We start from the raw sequence: 24,825 nt of genomic DNA, 5'->3' as shown, positions 1-24,825 counted from the left end.
TTTAGCACGATCACGTGTCGAACCGTGTCACCACTCGCGACCAAAATCTTATTACGCTCTGAAGAAACTAGTTCTGCATAAAACATAGACGCACGGACAATCGACTGGAAAATCAGCGACTTTTGTTTGGTAGTTTAGCATGACCTGTTCTTTTTTATGAACTAAAGATTGTGTAGATGCACGCCTGCAGAGCGGGATGAAACGATAACAGGGTTCACCTTATGGCCTATTATAATTGGTTTGCCTCGGAGTGGGTAAAACAGTTTTTATTGGCAGGCTAGCAGTTCCCCTTGACTTGCGCTAGCCTAGCACCAGCGATTTCTGCAACTAGAAGGACTGAATGAAAAGTGTTGAAAACGGTCTCCAATGATAAATAACACACTGGCTCACTTGGAAATGAGACCCGATGTCCAAAATCCTGAACTACCCCTTTAGTGAAATAAACTAAGTGTAACAACAGCTAAGGCAGCAACCTACCTAACTATAGTGAAATAAAGCACGGGCTTGTGTGGGGGAGGGGGAGAGGGAGAAGGGGGGGTGTGAGGGCAAGATTGCAGATTGTACATTGGCTAAATGACGTGAGACGTTTATTTTATTATTTTTTTTACCAGAAAAATACGTCATTGAGATTAATCATCTCTTCAAGTGACCTGGCCAAGACAGGCAGCAGTAGCCTACAGTCACACATAGCATACATGCAAAACATTAGAAAAATAAAACAATCGTTGACTAAAACGGACGTCACAATCCGTTTTAGCAGCTTTTACACGGGTACCCGACCCGTTGCAGGACTGATATTATATAATACTGTTAATGCTGAGACTGCTTTGCTTTTTGCTACCTGTAGGGTCTGTGTGCAGGCTTTGCGCGCAGGTATCTGGTGTGTGTTTGTCAGGTGAAAACTAAACATCAAGGGAAAGAGGCGGTAGTTGAAAAAAGTATTTACACCGCTTATTAAGTTCACTCGTTGCTTATAATGGTTTATTCGTTTCCCAGTATTATTTCCTTAATTTAGAAGACAGTTTTGTTCATTTTTAATTGTAAAATAAATGCAATAATTTTTGGAAGTTTTTTAAATTATTGGAAGCGAGTCGAGCTGACCTTGCTTGCTGTACCCACGGTCAAAATAGCCGAGACAATATCTATATAATAATTTTTATATAGGCCTAACCAATAACCAGGAACTGAATTGTGATTAATTGTGATTGAAGCTTTGGGAGTTACACACGCCTCTGCTCTGTAGAGTTGCTCAGTACTGACTGAGGCAGATGCTCTGAGGCTGGCCTTTTATATGTCCACGTTACCATGACACATCGGAAACACTTGAGCTACTCAAATTCGGCTGTCTTCGCCGACACCGTGGTCCCATCTCGAAGTCATCGAACTCTAATACGACAGCTACACAACGGCATTGCGAGGGCTTCACGTAGTCGTGGTGCCTTCCTAAGACAATCGGACAGCTTCTTGTTTCCTTCCTTCCTTGCATTGTCTTCGTGAGGCGATGGCACCAATGATCACACAAAGTAAAGAGAACATGACACGACTTGACAAGATGCCCTCACAATGGCCTTATGAAGGGCAAAATGGACACACGAATTCAACACGAAAATGAACCTTTGCAAGGTCCTTCGGCAAATCTTTGGCATACCAAAGATTTTGCCACCGCTCACGAAGTTGCTGCCGGAGCCTGAGAAACTCCACCGGTTGCTAGAATTGTCAGGGTTGCTAGGAGACAGGAGCGGCGCGTGGTCACGCAAGGTAAAGGACGTTAACGGCTGGTTACGCAATCTGGAAATGCTCTGTAGGCTAGACCATCTCATTTAACAACGCTCGTTCGGGCTTCGGTGTGGCCTTCGCGGTCTACGAAGGCCACACCTTCATAGACCATGTCCTTTGAAGGATGCAGCCCCTGAATTGGGACACAGCCATGTTTTTGTTCTGTGTTATAGGGACGCTGTCTCTTTAAGATCACGTGACTTCTGTGTTGATATGCCGGTCGGCGCAATGTTTAAATCCAATGTTTTTTATTTGATAAAATGAACAACCTGCCGTTGCGTTGTCGATGTGAGAAATTGCCTCTTCACTTCTTTTATCGCAATTTCTACAGTCTATAGCAGAACGTCTTACCTGGGAGAGTTTGACGACGGCGGGGCTTTTAAAACAGATGAAGGGGGGAGGGGGAGGGATATCAATATCGCAAGACATTGCGGGATGCGGGATCGATCTTGCCGTTGTCTTTCAACGTCTGTGTCCGCGCGCGTGTGTGTGCAGTGTGTGTCTTCGCATACATGTGTGTGCGTGTGTGTGTATGCAGTGTCCTGCGCTGCCTTTGTCTTGAAACGTCTGCGTCAGCGTGCGCGTTTGTTCGTGCAAGTGTGTGTGTGTGTGTGTGTGTGTGTGTGTGTGTGTATGTGTATGAGGTCTGTATGTGCGTGCATGCATGTGGTGTATGTGTGCAACTTGTCTGAGTAACTTGTCCGACAGGCCTGCTATTATAGTAATAAGATCTGTGATGGGAGTGTGTTCTTTTGTGATAATGATCGTTGAACATGTTCAATGTTTTTGTCATAGGAAGGAGATTTTCACAATTGTTAATGAAAGGAGAAAACATTCAATATCCTCAAATCATATATACCATGTTAGTGGCAGGGCAGCAGTAAGTAAGAAGAGCAGCTCCAAGCGTGCTTTGTGTTTGGCAGCAGAGATGATAGTGGCTAGGAACAGCAATGTGTAAAAAAAGAGATGTATCAATATCGCAAGACATTTCGGGAGGCTCAAGGAGGAGAGTAATGTTACATTTTAGCAACAAAGTGTAAAGACATTGCGGGATGCAAGGAGGTGATTAATATGAACGAATATTGGGCGAGTGTGTCGACGGTGGAGCCGTTATGTTTAAAAACACACTGGGCGAGTGTGTCGATAACTGAGCCGTTATATAACGTCTTACCTGGGCGTGTGTGTCGCTGCCTTTCTCTTGACGTGCTGTGTGTGTGTGTGTGTGTGTGCAGTGTGTGTGCGGTGTGTGTGTGTGTGTGCACGCGTCCGTGTATGTTCGTGCACATGTGCGTGCGGTGTGTGTGCGTGTGTGTGCGGTGTGTGCGCGCGTCCATGTATATTTGTGCACATGTGCGTGTTTGTGTGTGCGTGTCTTTGTGTGTATGTGCGCGCGTGCTGTGTGTGCGGTGTGTGAACTTCAGGCTGCTTGGCACATGCGCACTGACCAACTTGTCAGATTAACTTGTCTGACAGGCCTGCTATTATAATAGTAAGATGCTGTTAATTAAACTGCGTGGTTGTGCTTCAGAAGTCACCTTAGAATCTTACTGTAGAATCTGAGAAGCTTAGAAGATATGTCTTTGACCTAGTCAGCGGAACCTAGTTTACACTAAAAACACTAAAAATAAATAAATGTACCAAAGCTCAGCTGCCAGCACATAATATTGCTATGGCAACAGCTAAAATAATTTATTTAAAATTATTATTTTGTTATTCATCTCATTTTTTTCATTATTCATGTATAATGAACTCACAAATGAACTCACTAACCTCAAAAATGTCAACTGTTATTTCATTCTTGACTGTTCTTTCATTCTATCACAGGATGCACGGAAATAGTCAAAGTGACTAAACAGGACAAAGTAGAAGGGCAAAACATGTGTTTTTTGCAGAGTAACTCTCTTGTTCTTGTTCAGTAGTTGTTATTGATTTTTTTCATAAACCGCACTATGTTTCTCTGTTGACTCTTCTAATGTTAACTTTGTCGCTCGTTGCTTCTGTGGGGGTGCTCTGGGCTGCCATCACTGGGCTGTATTTGATGTCATTAACTGCAGTCCCCGATAGGCCGGTCACGTCATCAGTTATGGCACAGTCCATGATTGCCCCCGATTACATTGTGATTTCAGTAAATCGATGTGGGCAGCTAGAGGTCCAGACTGATCCTTGCAGTAAATGTGAGGTCATGTGATCAGGATGGTCTCCAGGCTCATAAAATATGCCTCAAGTTGAGATTTTACGTAATTGTGGTTTGCAGAAACGTGCAAAAAGCTATGTCTACTCTGGCGACTGGGTTGCAGATTAACATGCATTCACGTTCCCCATCTGGGATTCCTTCTTATTCAGACAAAGGGGGGAGCAGAGAAGTAAGGCTGTGGACAGTTGGAATCGTACCCAGAACCTGCATTATTGTGCACTGTATAATGACTTAGAGATCAATCAAAAATCAATTAATTGAAAACTTAGGTATCCATTTTTGCTCCTTCTTTAAAACTATTTTATTTTTCCCTGACTCATCCCACATTATCTGAAAACTATTTGTGGTTTCAGCAGAACTCGGTGGACTTTGATTTGTCCGCCCTCAGAGCAGAGCCCAGTAACCCACCGTTGCATATTTCCCTCGTTTGAGTTTCTTCAGAGCAGAGATTCTCCAGTTTGGACTCTAAGGCGATACCTTAGAGTCCTCCACAGCATGGAGCCAGGGAGTCCACAACATATATTATTGATGATAAAATGCCACCGTCATTTATAAATAAATATCTCCAGGTGGCCAAAGCTGTTCAACACACACACACACACAAACATGCCCGCACTCACACATACACTCTAACACACACACACACACACACACACACACTGTCCATTACCCAACTGAAAATTGGTGAAATAAAATATAGTAATTGAATTTAAATGACAACGTTGTTTTATGAAACTCCATTTAAAAGCACACATGTGGATTTAACATTGATGCACTTAATATTGTAAATGTGAAATAAACATGATAAAAAAATGATAATGCACTCAACAAACAAATGCATACAGTACAGAATACTGAACTAACATCAAGGGAAAGAGACAAAATAATCAAGGACATGGTGAGAACATGTCTGTGTGTGCTCTCACTCACACCCACACACAGACACACACACACACACGCACAGCCAAATGAGTCATTGCTCATCCAACGCCTCTCTGTCCATTTAATGTTGCACTTGTATCACTTTTTTTCACTTGATCTTATTAAAAGGCAACATTAACAGAGGGTTAAGAATTTAATGCATATTCAAAGGGTTCATCTAGAAGATCTCTGTTTAGCGCTCTTTTGCAGCTGTTATGGCGAAAAACCAAACGTACACTGCTACACATAAAGTGAGTCGAAGAACGCATCTGCTGCGATAGCTCTGCCTTCCCTCTCTGGAGTAGCAATCGCTGCTGGGTGATGGAAAAGCCGCCACATACCCCTCTGCGTGTGTTTTGAAAGCACAGTGGGAAAGTTGCCACGGATACGTGGTTCTTAATACTCATGTACACCGTAAATGCAAGGACTTTAATCAGCGGGGCATCGACCCAATCACCATTGTGCTACCTCACTCGGCGACTCGGCTGACGTTTATTTAAATAAAAATCTATGCGAGATCATTGAGATTACCACTTTTATATCCGAATTACACACAATTCATTTGGAAGAGCTTTCTAAATACACGTGAAAGTATACAGAGCTTAACAGATACCTAAACACTTCACAGAATTATGCTGCGGCACAACAGACAACGCATTAAACAAAGATAATGCGGTTATGCACAGTCATCTTATCTCTTGAATCCACACAACAAGGATAAGCCTCAGACATCTCGGTCTCTCCAGATCTGTTAAGCTTCTCCAGTGGAACACAGCGCCAGGTACCTTAGGGAACCTCTGCTGGGGGAGTAAGGGTGGGTGGTGCAAGTAAAGTGGTAGGCTAGTTAGGGGCCTCCCACAACATGGTTAAGGTATTTATGCTGGCCATGGAGTAAACACATATTACAGAATGTACTCTCTGTCTATTTTCTTTTCTATAAATATCATGTTATATATATATGCATTGCATTACATGAAGCTAGAGGATCAAATGCCATTTTAATGATATACAATGGTGTGCATTACATAACACATATCTCTGAAAGTCTGAGTCGGCCATGTGCACACATCATTCACAAATGTATGTTAAAATGTGTAAAGATATACAGATTATGTGGCTGGTTTGCCTTAAAAAGGACAGGCTTAAGGGTGGGGAATGGGTGAGTAATAGCATTCGGGTGGAAAGTGCTGTATTTACTGTATGCTTCGATGCCTGCATTGGGCTCATTTTACGAGAAAACCTTGAACAATATATTCAATATCACAATATTTAGGATGTGTGGATCAGCATGGGACCATAAATGTTGTTTCTATATTGAGAAGGTCAGTCTGCTGAAACGCCCTGAATGGGGAGCTGAAGAAGGATACCTATTGGGGGTCGATACAAACGTATCTCACCCATTAGCTACCAATAGGATGACTGATATGTATCAAATATCTCGTATGACATGAACTTATGTTTAGGCCTTGTATAAAAAAAAATGTTAATGCTAATGCTATTTGCATTGTGTCAAAGGCTGTGCTTCAAACGTAGCTAAACCTTCAATGAGACCCATGAAGCCATGGTAATGCCAGGATTACATACTGCTATTTACATTGGGTCGATTGTATTGAGGTTGATTGTGTGGTGTGATTCACTATATATTAAACAACACAAACACCCACCTGTGGTCTGCACGGAAGCCCGTTCTGAACCACCCAAAGGCACCGACTTGGCAACAAAAAGTGAACATTTGTAGCCTAAACCGTTGGTGTCTTGTACCCAGTGTGCGAATTAAGGGGGAGCAGGGGGAGCTATAGCTCCCCTAGTGGTGATTTGAGCTCCCCTGGAAACATGGTTTGTGAAATTTTGGGGGAGCTCTAAAATATTGATATCATAGCCAAATAAATGCTATTTTGGGCATGGTTTTTCTCAAATGTGTAAAATAAGTTAAATAAAATTATATTTTGAGTTTATGATTCATGAAAAAACGTAGCCTAATGCTTGTCATTACCGTGCTAGAGCCACTCGAAGCGTGAGGGCGCTGCCTGCAGCACCCAGTCACCTGCACGCCTGTAGTGTATGTGTCTCTCCAGGCAGTGAGAGGGTTGTGTTGAGTTATAGCGGTTCTATTAATAATAATGCCATATTGTTCATGGTTAGGCTGCCGCTATAGGCTGGCTGCTCTTAATGCATGTGTTCGGCTCTGTGTACAGCCCATGTGAAACAATGTAAGTTATTGAGTTGAGTAATTTTAAGTTGATTTAATTAAACAGTCAAATGTTACTTTGGTGGTCCGTGGATTATTTTTTATCATATGGATTGAAGTTTGCGTAGCCCATAAATGCTCGGGAAATCTGTTGAAATGAAATTAACCTGATCCATTGGGGCATTTTATGTAAATATCATATATATATAGATAAATGGCCTCACCCGTGTGCAACAAATTTTCTCTTTATAATAGGCCTAACTGTTCTGTTGTAGTAGGCTATTAATGCAACAACCAGCAGTTATACAGCGTTAATTCAGGCATAGCACACTGCTTGTACCCATCAGCCAGCAGCAAGGGGAGAAACTGGAAATAAGAACAATTTAGTTTTCTCTTAAGAGTGAGGGCCGTGCCAAGATTTGCGAAGTTTTGTCTTGTCGTGCTTGTGAATGTATCATTAGTAGGATCTCATCATCCTTTGACAAAATTATAGAAAATATGAGTAAAAATGTTGCTCTTTAAAGCGCCCAATGGGTGTTGCATCTGTGATAAATTCAGCTATGAGCATGACATGTAAATCAGTCTGATATCGTTTTGCTTGCAAGTTAAATAGCTCACAGATGCGATACCTTGGTGAACAGCATATTTTTTCATTTCAAAGATATAAACGGTACGTCCTAAATTCCTAATTGCTAGCAGGTCACAGATTGTGAAACATTTATACATTCATACTAAATACTTTCAGGAAAAACATCCCAGAGGAAAATCTGTCAGGATTTAGTTTTCTATGTATGTCGCTTATGGAGGACATTGGGACTCTGTGTATAGGAAGAGACTATGCAGTGCATTGCCTCTCTGCAGTGCACTGCTAGGTGCCAAAAGGTAATCCCGACATTGTATTGATGGTGAACTCTCAAAAAAATAACAGACAATTGAATAGAACATTTCTTTTTGTGTCTTTATTCTCCATAATCTTGCTCAAAATATTATATAATATATAAATTGGTACACAATATGGATGTCTTCCTTCGGTGCAAAATACAAGAATATAAAATGTAGGCTCGAATAAATGTTAAGAAAGTACTTGTTTACATTTTTTTTAAGTTATGTTTTGCACAGGGGCATCTTGATGCTTCATGTTTACTTAATGATGTGCGGTTCCACAACTTGAAAAGAAAATTGGCTCATAGCCGAAATAAGTTTGCAACATAAAAACAGCAACATAGCTACTATTGTGGGTGGATTTTGTGGTGTGGCTATCCTTATTGCTCTCCAACAGGAATTATCCACAATTCTCACCTCATTTAATATCATTGAATCAAAATAATGACTCTGTGGACTGCTGGGAACGTCTTGTGCAAAACAGTTTTACGCTTTTTAGGCGATTTCACTTTCTTTATCACACAAGCCTCCTAGCTAGCCAGGGGCTAGTACAAGACCCATTATCGTCAACACAGAATACAAAAAAAAACATGTGAAATGCTAATGCTAAAGTCCTGTGAAATTAAATCTAAAAACAGAACCCCCTCTCCTAACTCAGATACTGTCTGCTACACTGGCTTCTCTTGGGGTTGAGTGTCTCCCCCGACCCTTTGCTGATCAGCTGAGGGAACAGACGAGACCTCAGGCACGACCCACCACTTTTGCCTCTTCGCTGGCTCGTCTCCGCTCTCTCTTTCCCTTCCTCCTCCTCCCCCACCTCCTCCTCCTCCTCGTTGCTGGAGCTGCTGCTGTTGTTGTTGTCGATGTCCAAATCTAATTCGGCTCCGCTGGGCCTAGGACAGCTGTACATGGAGTATTCTATCTCCTCAAGGCATGGAGGCTCATCGTCTTCGAAACAGCTACAGAGGAGACGGGTGTTTGGATGAGTAAGTGTGAGCGTGGAGGGAGATGGAGAGAGAGGCAAGTGACAGAAGAGAAAGAAGGCCGTGGAAGAGGAGGTTTGAAATATGGAAAGAAGGGGGAAAAAAAGAGAAGAGACAGAAGTCTGTTAATCCACTTTGAGCCAGATGAGTGCATTATTGTGAGAGAGTCGTTCTGCTGGCATAACTTTCCCCTGCTGTTAGCTCTTTCACAGTTCAACTATGTTCAGATTGTGGATGAGGGGACAAGGGACAGTGGGAGGATAATGAATAGAATACATATAATCAGGTATCTGGAGCAGCAACTTAGACTGTCCAACCATACTTAGATCCTTAGAGAGACAAAGTGAAATTAGGAAAGCAGAACAAAAAGGAAGGAAACCATGGATTATAAAACCAAATCTCATGGCACTGCAGAAATCAGCAGAGTAGAATAGAGAAATGTTTATTAAACAGAATATATTGTGAGTGCATGCAAATTTATATCAAGCAAGGGTCTTGTTTTGAGGGGTTGAATATGAAGCACAGTGTGAGCAAAGAAAATAATTACCATAAATGGTTATTTCCTTTTATTTTTCTTAAGTGCTAGGGGAAACCTGTCTGAGTAGGTGAGGAAGGTAAGCAGGAAGGTAAGACTAAGCTTTAAAGGGAAGCTTAGCTAGAATAAAAGGTGCAACCACAGTTTGAAGTGCATTATTATTTATCTATACTAATCACCACATCAATTGTCAGATGTTTAAAATATATATATACAACAACAACAGCAACAACAGAGATAATAATAAAAAAAGCATGCATACAGTTTATTGCATTGATGCTGTCTAGGAAGTGGACAATTTATTATTTGACAGACTGAGAGGATGACCTTGAGATAAAAGGGAAGCCATATTGATTGACAGCTGACAGGAGACCCTGGCATCAATAATCTGATTATACATGCTGGTGAAGGAAACCACTGGGAGTTGGGGGGTGGGGGGAGAGAGAGAGAGAGAGAGAGAGAGAGAGAGAAAGAGAGCGAGAGCGAGAGAGAGAGAGAGATGAGAATGGGTGCATCAGAGACTATGTAGAGACAAACTGGGCTCTACATTGCCTGAGAGAGAGAAAGCGAAAGAGAGAGACATAAAGAAGGAATGCAAAAGAAGAGATGAGGGGATGAGGAAGTGAATAAATATGAGAAAGGAAAAAGAGACTAGAAACAAAGAGTAAGAGGGTAATTGAAGCATGCTGATTGAACCTCATTTTGTGCGTGTGTGTGTGATTTTTTGTATATGCATGTGCGTGCGTGCATGCGTGTCTGTGTGTCTGTGTGTGCGTGTGTGCTTGCGTGTATATTACTATGTGTGTGTGTGTGTGTGTGTGTGTGAGCTATGAATGACAATGACGCAGGACTTGTCTGCAAAGAGACAACAGAGGCTAAATAAACTGAGGTAATTGCCAGTTGCTCAAAACACAATCTGCGTACTGAACCCTATTCAGGAAACATAATTCCACATTTGTGCTGGCAATATATATTGGATAGTTTTATTACTGGGACTATCATTATTGTTATTGTTATTGACTCAAGAATGATGGAACTCTGAACCAACTCATTTTCGGCTGTCAATCAATGACAAGCTTCAACAGGAAAGCTGATTGATTGCTAAACAGATTTTCAAAGATTGTATGTGTAACCCCTGTCCTATTATCAGGAGCTCTCTGCTGCCGTCAGAGTCCCTCGGTACAAAACAACAACCGGTAAATGATAAGTGTTTTCTCTGAAAGATAGACCGCCTCCCCCTCAATCCTCATCATCATCATTCTCATCAAACGCTTCAGTGGTGATTACAGGGGCAAGACTCCACTGTTAACACTGGCCAGCAAGCCAGATTATGACACTTAAACATTGATTGAGTGACCGTGTATGGTACCGTTGGAAGGTTTTCTTTTCAATCTTGGTGTGCCCCCCATAGACATATTGATGTCATGGTGTATCGACTCGAAGCATGAATTATTTTGTGCGTCTAATTATTTGAAAGATGAAGGTGGGCCTTCAGGACAATCGTTTCCTCTACCAAATGTTTTATTCAGGCGGAATCCCGGAAAAATATGTTTATGTCTATTCTACAAGTGGAGTCAAGTCATTAGATTCAAATTAGAGATATATCACTTGTTTTGTTTCTCTTTGTAGCAAAATAACATAAATTATCATTATGAACGCATGTCTACAGTAACCTTGTTTTTAACACTCAACAATTAAATACACATTTTGGCATACTCCATAAAACTGTGCACTCCCAAAGGAGAAGTTTGGGACTGAATTTCTAAAATACAGGGAAGTGAAAGAAAATATTCAGTAATTCACAACCAATTCATGTTTAAATAGCCACTTATGTTTCTTCTCATTTTTTTAGAAGCCATTGCAATAACACACTACAAACAGGTTGTTGTATTTTAATATTGTAAAAGGTATTAAAAAGGAGGATGCTAAAGTGAAAAGAAAAAAACAATTGCATCATAATTTCACTAACCATTTATAAGTGTGTTCATATGCAAATGATTTAATCAGTTATTTGTGCAGTGGTGAAGAAGAGCTGATAATACTGTTGATTTCCCTCAAGCTGACATGGTAATTATTATGGGTTTGATTTCCCTCTGTGCGGACTATAAAATGCTAAATATGATATATTATGGCCCAGGTGAATGAAATATGTGTTTCAACTCGACCGTGTCCATTTTAAAACATGGCATATTTATATTTATTTCTGTCAAATAACAATAACTACATTTACTACTCTACATTTTTAAACACCATTAAACATAACATGAACAAGACATGCAAATAAAACTGGAACTGTTCAGTCTCTCAGAGAACACTATGTACTAATTAGTACTAACACTATGTACTCAAATTTGCAAGATATTCTAGATGGCCTGCTATTAAATGATGTGAATGTAAAGGATGTATGGTCATTGTCTTCAGTGTTTATTTAGCTAAAGTTTAACATAAATAATCCAATCTATATGTATAAATCACAAATGGTATTCTAATGACACGGTCAGTAGCAGTACGGTCAGCTGCACACGGGGGGGGGGGGGGACTCCTGGCACTGAGCTATACTGGTCATCATGGTGCTAAGCAAGAAGAGTCAGAGAGAGGGTAGGGGGAGTGGGGGTGGTGGACAGTGTGGACTGGGTGTCAGATAGAAGAGGAGAGATGGGGTGTGAATAGAACAGGAGGATGGACAAGAGATCACAGACATGCACTAACACACACACACACACACACACACACACACACACCCAACCACCCAATCACATACACAATGCATGTGCAAATTAGGGTATGAGTGAGTGATGAGAGAAAGTCTGCACTACAAAAACCAAATCCAGAGAGAGAGAGAGAGAGAGAGAGAGAGAGACAGAGATGAGAATGGGTGTATCAGAGACTATGTAGAGACAAACGGCTCAGTGGAGGAAGGATGTGAAAAGCACACTGACTACACCTCTACATTGCCTGAGAGAGAGGACTAGAGAGAACTATACAGAGAGAGAGAGAGAGGGGGGGGGGGGCTACTAGGGCTTGCAAGGGGCGGGATATGACGAAGAGTCTAAGTAGTTTGTTTTGGTTTGACCACAGACAGCATGGAGGCAGAACGGGCAGAACTCATCGCGATAATCTTAAATATTGCTGCAGCGATGCATCATATATTCCGTTGCATCCACAACATCCGAAGCATCGATCGATGAAAGATTGGATGAGTTAGAGACAAATAGAAGAAACAACAAAGAAGTTTTAACCTGCATCGACGCATTCAGGTAACAAAAGGCAATAGGCTTATTATCATTTAGGGTGCCACTCAATACAAATGCAGACCAAAGCCTCATCAACACTCCCACTCAGGTGGTGAGAGAAATACCGACTTCCTACGCCTCATTCACACATAAGGTAATTTACATTTCCTCTGGAGAAAATACTACCTCAGGGGTAGTATTTTTTCAGGAGAATTTCAGGGTACAAATGTCAGGATATGTTGTTCACACATACGGCCCATCAGGAGAATATCAGGATTTACACATAGGCTGCTTTCACAAACGTACAACCGTCTATTCTCCCGCTATTCTCCCGATGGGCCGTATATGTGAATGACATATCCTGACATTGGACCTCCTGAAAAAAGACTACCCTGAGGTAGTATTTTAGCCGGCGGAAATGTTAATTACCTTATATGTGAATGAGCAGTAGAATGTCGGCATTTCACACCAGTTGAGTGGGCGTGTTGATGACGCTTCGGTCTACGTTTGCATGTCATTGAGTGGCATCCGCACCCTAATCAATAATCAGCCTGTTGCCTTTTGTTTGCTGAATGGTTTAAAAAATATTTAAATGTAGCACTGCTTTCATTCGTGGTGAACGCTAAATGATAGGTCTTATCGTAACCCTCAAAGTACACATCATACAATAAATTACAATACATGAGTTCACAGCTGCACGCGTATATAGAAAATGTTTTCTTTTTTATTATGTTACACCTTTCCTGCTGTCGGCTCCCAGACCATAGTCGAGGAGCATAGGGAGACATTCCCTCCAGCTCCGATGTTCTCTCGGGGGTAACACCCTTCACGTTGACCGGCAATGGGTCTGCTTATAGGTCGGAATATAGTCGGAATGAAGCGGCCACCGATTCTTGACAGGCTGGGTACTTTATTCTTAGTTTCACTCATTTTACAGTACACGTTTGCTCAGACACAACCAGACTCGTTTATTACTTCACTAAACTGACACACGCTACCACTCGCTCTCCTCACTCGTCCACTCACTCACACACACATACTGCCATTCTCGTGCACACACATACACTAACTCTCGTAACAATTATTATTATTGACAACAGTTAGCTGAACATTATAGGGTCCCGTCCTTCCACTCCCTGTTTTCTCAGTTAAACATAGAAATCAACTACATTTGTCCCAGTGTTTGTTAGATGTGAAATGAAGCCAAAAAAGACGCTCTCCTCCTCTGGTAACGCAGTTGTTTCGCGAAGCCTTTCTTGTTTGTTGTTTCTTCTATTTGTCTCTAACTCATGCTCCAATCTTTCATCGATCGATGCGGATGTTGTGGATGCAACGGAATATATGATGCATCGCTGCAGCAACATTTAAGATGGTCTGCGGTCAAACCAAAACACACCAAGACCCTACGTCATATCCAGCCCGCCCCCCTAAAAAAGCCAGAGATTCTACTGATGATTGAGCGACACCGATGTCCACATATCGGGCATCAAGTGTGAATAAGTGTGAATGACCCTCACGGTCGAACCCCCTGATCCACAAATGCGGAGAAAAGACGGGGGACAAATGTGAAAACGGCTATAGAGAACTAGAGAGAGACACGGAGAGAGAACTAGAGAGAGAGAGAGATAGAACTATATTGAGAGAGAAAGAGAGAGCCAGAGAGAGAACTATAGAGAGACAGAGACAAAGAGAGAGAGAGAAGGCATTTTTACACTGCCAAGCCGGTACGGTCGCGGCTTGGCACGCACTGCAATTTCACTGTCTTGCCTGTGTAAAACCGAGGGGGTAAAATCCCCCTTTGTCACCGAAGCAGCTTTTCTGGTTCACTGGAGAAGGCAGGCTATGCACAGAGTCTAGACCTCTTTAGAATATTTTTTTTATTTTTTATTTTTTTATGATTCAAGACACTGAGGGCCCTAGTTAGACGGTCTCAAACGCAGACGTGAAGGGCAAAGTCGAAGTAGCTTTGTGGGCGGTTCTATGGCGCTGTTGCTATTATGACGGCGAGATAAATGAGCTTTGTGCCCAACGCAAATCTAAAATGGGTTGGTCTGAAACCTGTAGGTGTGTTTTGGGCGTAACGTGCAAAAAACCAATGAGAGTTCCATCTCCCATCCCCTTTAAGAGCCAGCGCATTTGACTTGACGAGTTTATATTTTGACAGCATGTTTGCATTCTCCGCAAACTTCAAATGGCTCAGTTTATGGCCAAATAATAGGCATAATTCACACATGGAATAGAGTTTTCTTCTCCAACTTCAGAAACACTAAGTCGTCATGTAAATTGCGGCAAAGACAACTTAACACATGATATGCGGACGCGGTCCTGTGGCCGCAACTGTGGGTCTATTTAAGGATATGCAGCAATACATTAACAAACATCGTTTGCTACCAGTGATGCATACATTATTGTTATCAACTTGGACTGTATTATGCGTTACGTGTTTAGTTTGCGTGTGTTTAATCAGATGGGTGTGCACACACACGCGTGCCAAGCATCACCCGCATTCATTCATTCTTTTAAACACTCACTCGCGGTAAAACTATGTTTTCTCACGATCAAATATTAATCAATCCTGAAAGTTATGGGCTTGTACACGATGTCTGTGTCAAGAAAATATGTGTTTGCTGTACGGTGTTTGCAGATGCATTGATTTAAAAGTACAACTCACTGCTGTATCAGCTGTTACACAAGATTTTGTTTTGGGAGGCTGGAATATACTTTGCGCGAGATTATTAAAGTATTATTTAAGTTTAGTGGCGCCTGGTTGCTGAGGGGGAAAATCAGCTTTGCGCCGGGTGCAAACTAGCAACGATACATGCGTCGGTGTAGAAAGTAAACTGCGCTGGGTGCAAGATAGGGCCCTGAGTGAGAGAATGAGTATGAATATGAGAATGTGTATACATCTGAGTCTGGGCTACAAAGGCGATTAAATATTTACAAGAGCAAAAACACTGACATATTCTTTATTTTGTTACCACTTGTATTTGTATCCAGACAAAATCCTTGTAAGGACAGTTCCTCTGTGTCCTTCTCGTAGATCGTACCATCTTTCAACGTCTTTGTTAAATGCGACTGCATCACCTTCTCTCGAATGATGGTCAACAGCTCACAGATTTCACTGTCCCTCCAGTTTGAACTACTCATGTTGATGTGGCTGCGTTATCTTTGTTGTAGACACAACGCAGCAACACCTCTACCCAAGTCACGCCCCTGGAACCGCAAAGCCGCCTAATCGCATTTACATCAAAATGAAACCGCCAGAATGTGTAGGATCCGGGAGGGTAAATTGGGGTGCGAAACCAAGCCTGTGTATAACCTCAGTAGTGTAAACGCGCGGACCATGCCCAGAAAAAGGCGGGCATAAGACAGGCATATTTGGCGGTGTAAAAATGTTTAAAGAGAGAGAACTAGAGAGAGAACTAAAGAACTATAGAGAGACAGAAAGAACTAGAGAGGGACAAAGAGAGAGAGAGGGAGAACTATAGAGAGACAAAGAGAGAACTAGAGGGACAGAGAGAGAGAACTAGAGAGTCAGAGAGAGAGGCAGATAACTAGAGAGAGACAGAGAGAGAGAATGAGAGAGAGAGAGAGAGAGAGAGAGAGAGAGAGAGAGAGAGAGAGATAATCCTTCCCCCCAGGGATAAGAGACATGGGAGACCGGCCCAACAGTTCCAGTCCTCACTCCACTCAGTCCTCCAAAGTCATGATGCCATGATCATCAAGTCCTCTTTCAAACATGTCTGCATCCACCCCTTTAAACTGTCTCCACCGATCACGTCTCCCCACCTAAGCCAGCAGAGATCATTTTACAGAAGTTGACCATAGAACTTCAAGTCATCAGACTGGCACTCATGACAAATGAGCGTGTGCTGATCCATCTTTTTTTATTGTTTTGTTCCTACTGGTTCAACCCTACGTGTGCTTTGACAAACGCAATGAGGCGAATATGGCCCACTTGTTAGCTGAATCCATATATAAGCACACACACACACACATTATCAGAAGAAACGGGCTACCTTTCCAAGAATATAAAAAGCTATTGTTAGAAGCACACAAAGGATAGGCAAGTGTCTGGGAGGGGTTGCTGATGGTTGCTGAAGAAAAAAAACAAAAAAAGAAATGATGCATCGGCAAAATCAAAGTGATCGCTAAAGAAAAATGTAAAACACAATTTGAAAGAAACGGGCTACCTTTCACCCTATACATAAACACAACGATTATATCAAAAGATACATTATGTTGAGTGCCAGAAAGAGAAACAGAAAAACAAACAAATGACACACATTCACTTTAAAAATAAGGAAGAACAAGGCGAGGTGGAGGGTGGGAGGTCTACAGAATGGGCTGAAAACAACCAATTATTAATAGTTTGCAGCCACATTGTGTGCACACAAACTGCAGACATGGATGAATATGGATAATTGGGCCTGGGCAAGGTGGATGAATGTTTGTTTGTGTATAGATATTGTGACAAATATTACTGAATAATTATACTAGTCTTTTATTACTTTTATTGCACACAATAGGCAGTACTGAAAGAGAAAATACATTAAATAGACTTGTTGGTTTGGATTTGGGTTGGCGAAAATTATTCTTGATTGTTGGTGAAAATCCTGTTAGTTAAGAGAGGAGCTCTGGAATCTGGTGGCAGAAGCGCAGAGCACTATCAAAATTAGGACCTTTCCCTTCTGAGAGCATGAAATGTGGCTTGCCAAAACGTGTGTGTGTGTGTGTGTGTGTGTGTGTGTGTGTGTGTGTGTGTGTGTGTGTGTGTGTGTGTGTGTGTGTGTGTGTGTGTGTGACATCTTACATTCGTAAAGCAACCTCAGCTGTTCATATATGTTTGCTAAGGTACAAGAGGGAATCTCAATTCAAAGTCAATGCTGAAGCAGTCGGTTGAATTCTTGATATTTTTTATCTTTAACAACAAACATTTTGCTTCTAAAATTGTTTATTTTAAGATGAAAAGGGCTCATACTGCAATGGATAAAGAAATGCACCATCTGTGTGTATGTTTGTGTGTCTGTGTGTGCACATAGTTGCGTTAGTGTGTGTGTGTGTGTGTGTGTGTGTGTGTGTACATTTAGGTTTATCAATTTTGTTGGCACTTGCGTTGTTATCCAATTACTTATTTGTGTGTGTGTGTGTGTTGAATAAAATACTAATATTATTTTTAAAACTATAAGATGCATTGCTGTAAAACAACCAGTGCAACTTCAAATTGTAACAACATAGCTACAAGGCCACTAATTGGAACAAATTGAGAGTGAAAGTGAAAGTGATTTTGTTGAAATAGGAAGTAGTCTCAAAAATGCTTGGTATGGGTTTACTTATTTATTTTCTTCACAGTTTTTGTGTAGTTGACTCAAACTGAGCTACTCTTGATGCTGCAGGATATGTTAAGCGAATTCCGTTTTTATCACACTTTTTCACAATCACAGCCTCAAAGCGATCCCTAGGCCCCTTAACCAGAAGACTAAAAGTAATTTTAATGGCAAATAAACTCCCCAAGACACAGTGGGAAAGAGAAATCGTTCACAAATAGGAAGACATCGGAGCGATCCCGCTTTTAGGGATATCACAGACAAACACACACACACACACACACACACACGCACGCACACGCACACACGCACACACACACACACACACACTTTTTCATGTCTTCTTGTCAAGCCAAACTGATGAGGCAATTTGGTTGAGAGCCATCCAACAAATGAACTTGGTGTGTAATTACAATACAATTATGTGATCCCTGCATCCCAATTTCTAGAGGAGGTAACAGAGCGCTAATTAAAAAAAGAACTAAATTATGAACCATCATAATTCATTGAATGATTTTGCAGGACAATGTGTAATTTGTTCTTGGTTACAGTAATTCAAAGTAGTTCCGGTTGGTTGTGGGGAAAATCTTAAGCCACATAAATAGTACCTTCACTCAAAAGTGATATGAAGTAACTTTAGACCGGGAGTAACTGCGGACTGACAATGCGTGACACAACAAGTCATTGAGCTTGAGGTGTGTATTTCTCTGTCCTTGCCCGTCTGTCTCTCTGTACGTCTGCCTGTCTCTCTGTCCGTCCACAGTGTCCGAGTCTTGCGGGGCCTGTGTCTATTAGCTCAGTGGTTGGGGGTCACTTTCTCATGCCCATCTGTTATCCATCTCGTATTTTCCCACCTGACTGCCCAATGTCGATCTGTTGTTCACTTTGTAATGTTTACCAGTCGTTCCGTCTGCGATGTCCATCTCCCTGCCTGGCTTTCGTCTCGCTGTGCATCTGTCTGAAGTGGCTGTGTTTGCCAGCGAGTTGCCCGCAGCCTCGGTACACACATGATACTCAACAATTGATCAATCTCTCTCTCTCTCTCTCTCTCGCTCACTCTCGCTGCCTTTCCACCCCCGCACCTGTCATGGTATCCGACACACTGTTTACATTTCAAATCCCATTAGCTCTGTTGTCACGGACGACCAATCGGTTGTGACGACATCATTAGCTTCGAGGTTGGGCCACATCAAAATTAATGAAACGGCACAAAATACCCCCAAAAAAAGGACAACTAGGACAATTCGCAACTGGACAATTCGTGCAAATGCGGGCATAAAAAATAGAAGAGGGAAAAGTACCATGGCCCCATCTAGATCCCATGAATTCCTCATCGAGACACAATCTAGAATATCCCTCTGTGCTGAGGATACTGAACAGTGCAGAATATTACCGGCACACATACAAAATAATTATAAGGGTTGTTTTTAAAACTAACAAAGTAGTCTGTCTGCACGGCATGCTCTTTACAAATGCTCACTGTGTATTCCTGCGGCAACACCCCAAACATCGGGGTGTAGCCGGGGCGGTGACTCAGAACCCCTGCTCGCTCTCTCATTTACTCTGACCACGTAGAATCTCACATTTGGCCTCAGAGAAACCCAGTGACTAGCAGCAGCCATAACCTGCTTTCTCACCATGGGGCCAAAAAAAAAAATGGCCATGGAGGGGGAAAAGGCAAGACGTTAACAGAATTTCTCAAAAGCAAAAAGGAGAGAGACTTTGTAGCAAAGTGAAACACGAAAATAACAAAGGTTAGGAAGTCAACAAAAAGTCAGAGGTTTCTGCTTTGACTGTTTTAATGACCTCACGAAGGCTTTAGTGCAGCGCTAGATCTAATAGTATCTACAGTATCAATAGATAATTCCAAGAATATAAAAAACTATTGTTAGAAGCACACAAAGGCTAGGCAAGGAGGGAGGGGTTGCTGACGGAAGAAAAAAAACAAAAAATAAATGATGCATCGGCAAAATCTAAGTAATCGCAAAAGAAAAATGTAAAACACAATTTGAAAACCGTTCCATTGATCACAGGCTTCCCGTGAAGGCCTGAGCGCTAGATGAACCGCAAGCCGTAGGGGCGTCGAGCCAAAGAGGCAGCCGCTTATTGATTCCTTGATGCAAGATGGATGTTGGAAGGGGCATGTGAGGTTGTTTGAAAGACACAGGGAAAGTAAATCACACAACAATCTCCCCTATGCGTGTGAAACACCCTTGTGGAACAAAGGGATTGACGGCAACAGGTTAATCACTCTGATGTGGAAACTAACAACTGTTTGGTGAAATTGAAGGTGTGGGAGGTGAGAGGAAAGGAATGGACGTGTGGAGGGTGCCCGGTGTGCCACGGTGACAGGCCACACCGGGCGGGTCAGGGAACTGTATAATATAATGTTACATCATTATGTTCCAAGTGGAAGAGAGGGACATGACTTGTGACCTGCAGCCAGACGCTCTGCCACGGTAGTGCCATGTCAACGGTCTACTGCAGCGCTTGTCTAAAAAGCTATTGCTTGTTATATTGATTCATTCAACAGGGAGTTTGATAGCCTATTCATGTCTTTGGTGAGGAGGGAGGCATTTATGTACACTGTGGACATCGGGGTTCAAACCCGGAACCTTCCATACACACAACCACCTGACTATTAATACTTCCCCTTAGAGTTTGATGAGGAACCAGCCCTACTTTGGGGAGGGGAGAGTAGAGACCTACCCTCAGAGACCTCAAAATATAACAAAATGCTGTTTCAATTTAGATGATAACCATTTTTTCATTGTCAGCCTCCCACCAGACACTGTTACTCATACCAAAGTTCACAAGAAGTGGACATATCTATTGTGGTATCCTATTCTCTTATAATGAACACAACGAAAACCTATACAATGTAGTGGTGAGCGGTCTATATTCCATATAAGGTGTGAATGCGGCGCATGTCTCCGGTGTTTTGAAAGACGACTCCTCAAAACAATGAATCTTCTCAAAAAGTTTGTGTCACCATACAGTATTTGTAGTTTTTCCACTAATGTTTTTATTTTCAATTGACATTGACTAAAGCTGGCTTTCAATCCCTATGTGAATCTATGCTGAAATACTGCATGAACGCTGCCCCAGCGTTCAGTGCATCTCCCTTATGGGCTCTACTGCATCTCCCGCTTCTGTGAGAGCGAGGGGGGGGGGGGGGGTAGCCTGGTTCCGCCCACCTCTGTACTTCCGCTCAATTTTCATTTCACTTCAGTACTTCGGTCTGGGAGTGCTCTATGTTCGAACGATTTATTTTCCCTCAAGTTTGTCCCTCCAATCAGCAAACAGGAGGCGTGGCCTGAGAATAGTGACGTACAGGTCGTGTGCGAGTTTCAGTTGTAGTCAAATGAATATCAGGAAGCAGCAGGAAGACCATGGAGAAAGCTATTCAGTCTGTTGTGGAAACTCTGCCGAATACAGATAAATTAAAGCCAGATTTTTTTTTGTTGGTGGTCAAGATGTTGTGGCGCTTCCCACGGGATTCAGGAAAAGTTGAATTTTCTAGCTGGCTCTGTTAGTGGTGAAGGAGTTTGCTAAGCATGAAATACGTCACGACCAAACGTTAGCGATTGGTTAAGGCAGATCCGGAGCGGCACTGGGCAGAGCCAATAGGTTTTAAACTTCAACAGCACCCGCCTTCAAGTGAGAAATTGTTTGTCTCTATAGCAGTTCTAGACCATCGGTATGAATGAAATTAGTACGAAGGTCTAGTTAGGACTAGGCTGGGGGGAGGGGGGGGGGCTCACAGCACAGAAGTGCCCCCTAATGACTCAGCCAAGTTACATATTTCCACTGTTTCACACAACGGTAGACTACCCTGCAACCGTCACACCGACTCTGATCAAACATCACATTATTACATCAGAGCAGTTCTTTTATGCAAAGTACTACTTCTGGTTTGGCAGAAGGATGGATTTAGGCTCTAATCAGTTTGCCTTGTGTCATAAGTCACCGCCCGCCAATGATTAATTACCAATGTTCAAAAATCATCCTCTTGGAAAAAAAGTCAGCTTAACCAACTGGGCTGTATAAGATTTGTTTTGCTTTTTGACTTTCTAGAAAGCCAAAAAAAAGGAAGGGCATGTACTGGTCAAAAGCTCAGTTCCATAAGATGATGTTAAACTATAAGATTCCCATTATTTTATAGTTAACCGATAATCATGACAAAATTGTTATCTTTATGCTACAATTTCACTATAATTGTTGTTCGACCTTTTGCCACTGTACTCTACTGATCTCATTTAACTGCACACTTTGATGAAATGGGAGGCATTAGCTCAGGAGGTAGAGCGGGTTGGCTGGTAACTGCTGGTCTCCCTGCGTGGTTGACTCCGCCGTCGGTTTGTGAATGTGTGCATGAATGTGTGAATGTCAGTCAACACTGTAAAGCGCTTTGGATAAAAGCACTAAATAAATGAGGACCATTTATGAAATATACCCGTCAATTTGGCACATTTGGCTGAATCTGCTTCAAATGCCCTTCTTTTTTAAACATAGTCTATTTTGCTCAGCCCTTAGTCTTTTTATTCTCAAACTCTCCCACACTATCAAGCAGACTGGGGGTAGAGTGTCACACTGGCTCGCTTATAGCATGGATGTAGAATAAGAAGCCTTTGTTTTAAAAATACCAAATGATGCATTGCATTGTTTGTGTGGGCCACGGGTTGGATGAAAGCTGAAATTTGGTTGACTTTATTCAAACAAGCAAGTTGTGATAGGTGCATTTGATTGTACAACAAGATTCAGTGAGTGACAGGATTGACTGTCACAATCTCGTGCAACATGGATACAATTATAGGGCCGATTCCGATTCAATCCCGTCTACCCCATCTCAAAGTACAATGTGGGTGAAATTTTATTTGATGGAAAATACTTAATGAGAATGACATGTGTAAAGGTGCTTTTGAGCGTTGTTTGTGTAAGTACAATTTGTGTTAACCGCGTCTTACTCGCCGCCCCATTCAAAGACATTTGCGCCTAAAGATTTGCAGCTATTCATGATTTTGCGTTAACATTATGTGTGTTTTGCCTGGGTAAGAGGTAAGATCAGACTAGACAAAGAAATACTAAATACTTAATTAAAAAAAAAAGCACAAAGATCTCACAGGGACAATATTTGTGGAATTAGGAGTTTTGCATCATATTTATGTGGATAGAACATCATACATGACCAAAGGTATGCACTTGTTTTCGGTGTTGGGGGTAACACACTACAAAGTAACAGGTGAGATTACTAAAAAATGCTTTTGTTTTAATGTTTAGTTTACTCATTCGCACCATTTCTGATATTTCACCATGGGTCACGCCAAACAAGCAGCAACACGACTAGGCAGCACACGCGAAACAACGCTCCGGACACACCCTCCCACCAGACACAGCCTCCCACCAGACACAGCCTCCCACCAGACACAGCCTCCCACCAGACACAGCCTCCCACCAGACAGCCTCCCACCAGACACAGCCTCCCACCAGACACAGCCTCCCACCAGACACAGCCTCCCACCAGACAGCCTCCCACCAGACACAGCCTCCCACCAGACACAGCCTCCCACCAGACAGCCTCCCACCAGACACAGCCTCCCACCAGACAGCCTCCCACCAGACACAGCCTCCCACCAGAGACAGCCTCCCACCAGACACAGCCACCCACCAGACAGCCTCCCACAAGACACAGCCTCCCACCAGACATAGCCTCCCACCAGCCACAGCCTCCCACCAGACACAGCCACCCACCAGACACAGCCTCCCACCAGACACAGCCTCCCTCCAGACACAGCCTCCCACCAGACAGCCTCCCACAAGACAGCCTCCCACAAGACACAGACACAGCCTCCCACCAGACAGCCTCCCACAAGACACAGCCTCCCACCAGACAGCCTCCCACAAGACACAGCCTCCCACCAGACAGCCTCCCACAAGACACAGCCACCCACCAGACACAGCCTCCCACCGCACTACGGACACAAGCTATGCAGAAAGACAGGAGTGGGATGTTCACTTACAAATAAGTAGGCTACTTTATTTGATTTAGGCTGACTGAGGCCTAAGAAGTGCAGACAAACTTTGTGTGCGACTGAAAAACTAAATAACTCATCACACACAGTGTTTGCAATGCAGTCATCTGGGGAGATGTGCCAAAGAAGCACCAAAGAGAAGTATGGTTATGTGTTTTCTCCACAATCAGATCATTTTGTTCAAACCTATTTTTTTTAATCACGAATGCTGACGCTCCACTTAAGACAAATTTTATTGAATTGGAATGCCTCTCCAGTGTCCAGATTGATATCGGATTGATTTGGGATTTGCTCTTGCTTGAGTAATAGAAATTGAATTTTTTTGCTTGTGAAAAATAGAATGATAGAATAATTCCGATTCCACGGTTTCTCCTTCCTCTTCTCCTTTGACATTCATTCTGAAAAAGTTAAACGATTGATTGAGAAAACGTGATTAAGCCCTCCATACAAACAAAGTGCGTTGTTGTAAATCGATTGCTTTAAAGCTAATTCCGTTAGCCTGCATTAGGCAGATCCCTGTTGTATGCACACATCTAGTCGCACACAAACAGACACATGCACAAAAGAACACAGTTCATAGCGAAAAATGGCCTCAGATGGAGAGTAAACTGTGGCCTGGAACAAAAACGAATTGATTACGTTTATTCAGCAGCAGCAAATTGTGTTAAGGGATTCAACTAATCATGACTTCCACGCAAAACATGAAATAATTATTTGAATAAATCTTGACATTTATTGAACAGCCTGAACAAAT

At 42.3% G+C, this 24,825-nt stretch overlaps 1 protein-coding gene across 4 annotated transcripts in view; it reads right to left on the bottom strand.

Annotated features, from left to right (window-relative positions):
* Positions 1-8,043: 8,043 nt before the first annotated feature.
* The window catches only part of agbl1 (AGBL carboxypeptidase 1), a 103,044-nt gene continuing 86,262 nt past the window's right edge, over positions 8,044-24,825 (bottom strand). For all 4 annotated transcript variants that reach the window (XM_084477082.1, XM_084477083.1, XM_084477084.1 and 1 more), the window contains one exon: positions 8,044-8,920. In XM_084477082.1, the coding sequence (XP_084333208.1) occupies positions 8,611-8,920 (310 nt within the window). In that variant the 3' untranslated portion in view covers positions 8,044-8,610. The remainder of the gene's footprint in view (positions 8,921-24,825) is intronic.

This window comes from Micromesistius poutassou, assembly GCF_964030765.1.
Source record: "Micromesistius poutassou genome assembly, chromosome: 13".
NCBI lineage: Eukaryota > Metazoa > Chordata > Actinopteri > Gadiformes > Gadidae > Micromesistius > Micromesistius poutassou.
Note: the sequence above shows the minus strand (reverse complement) of the source record. Positions and strands in the feature narration are given on the sequence as shown.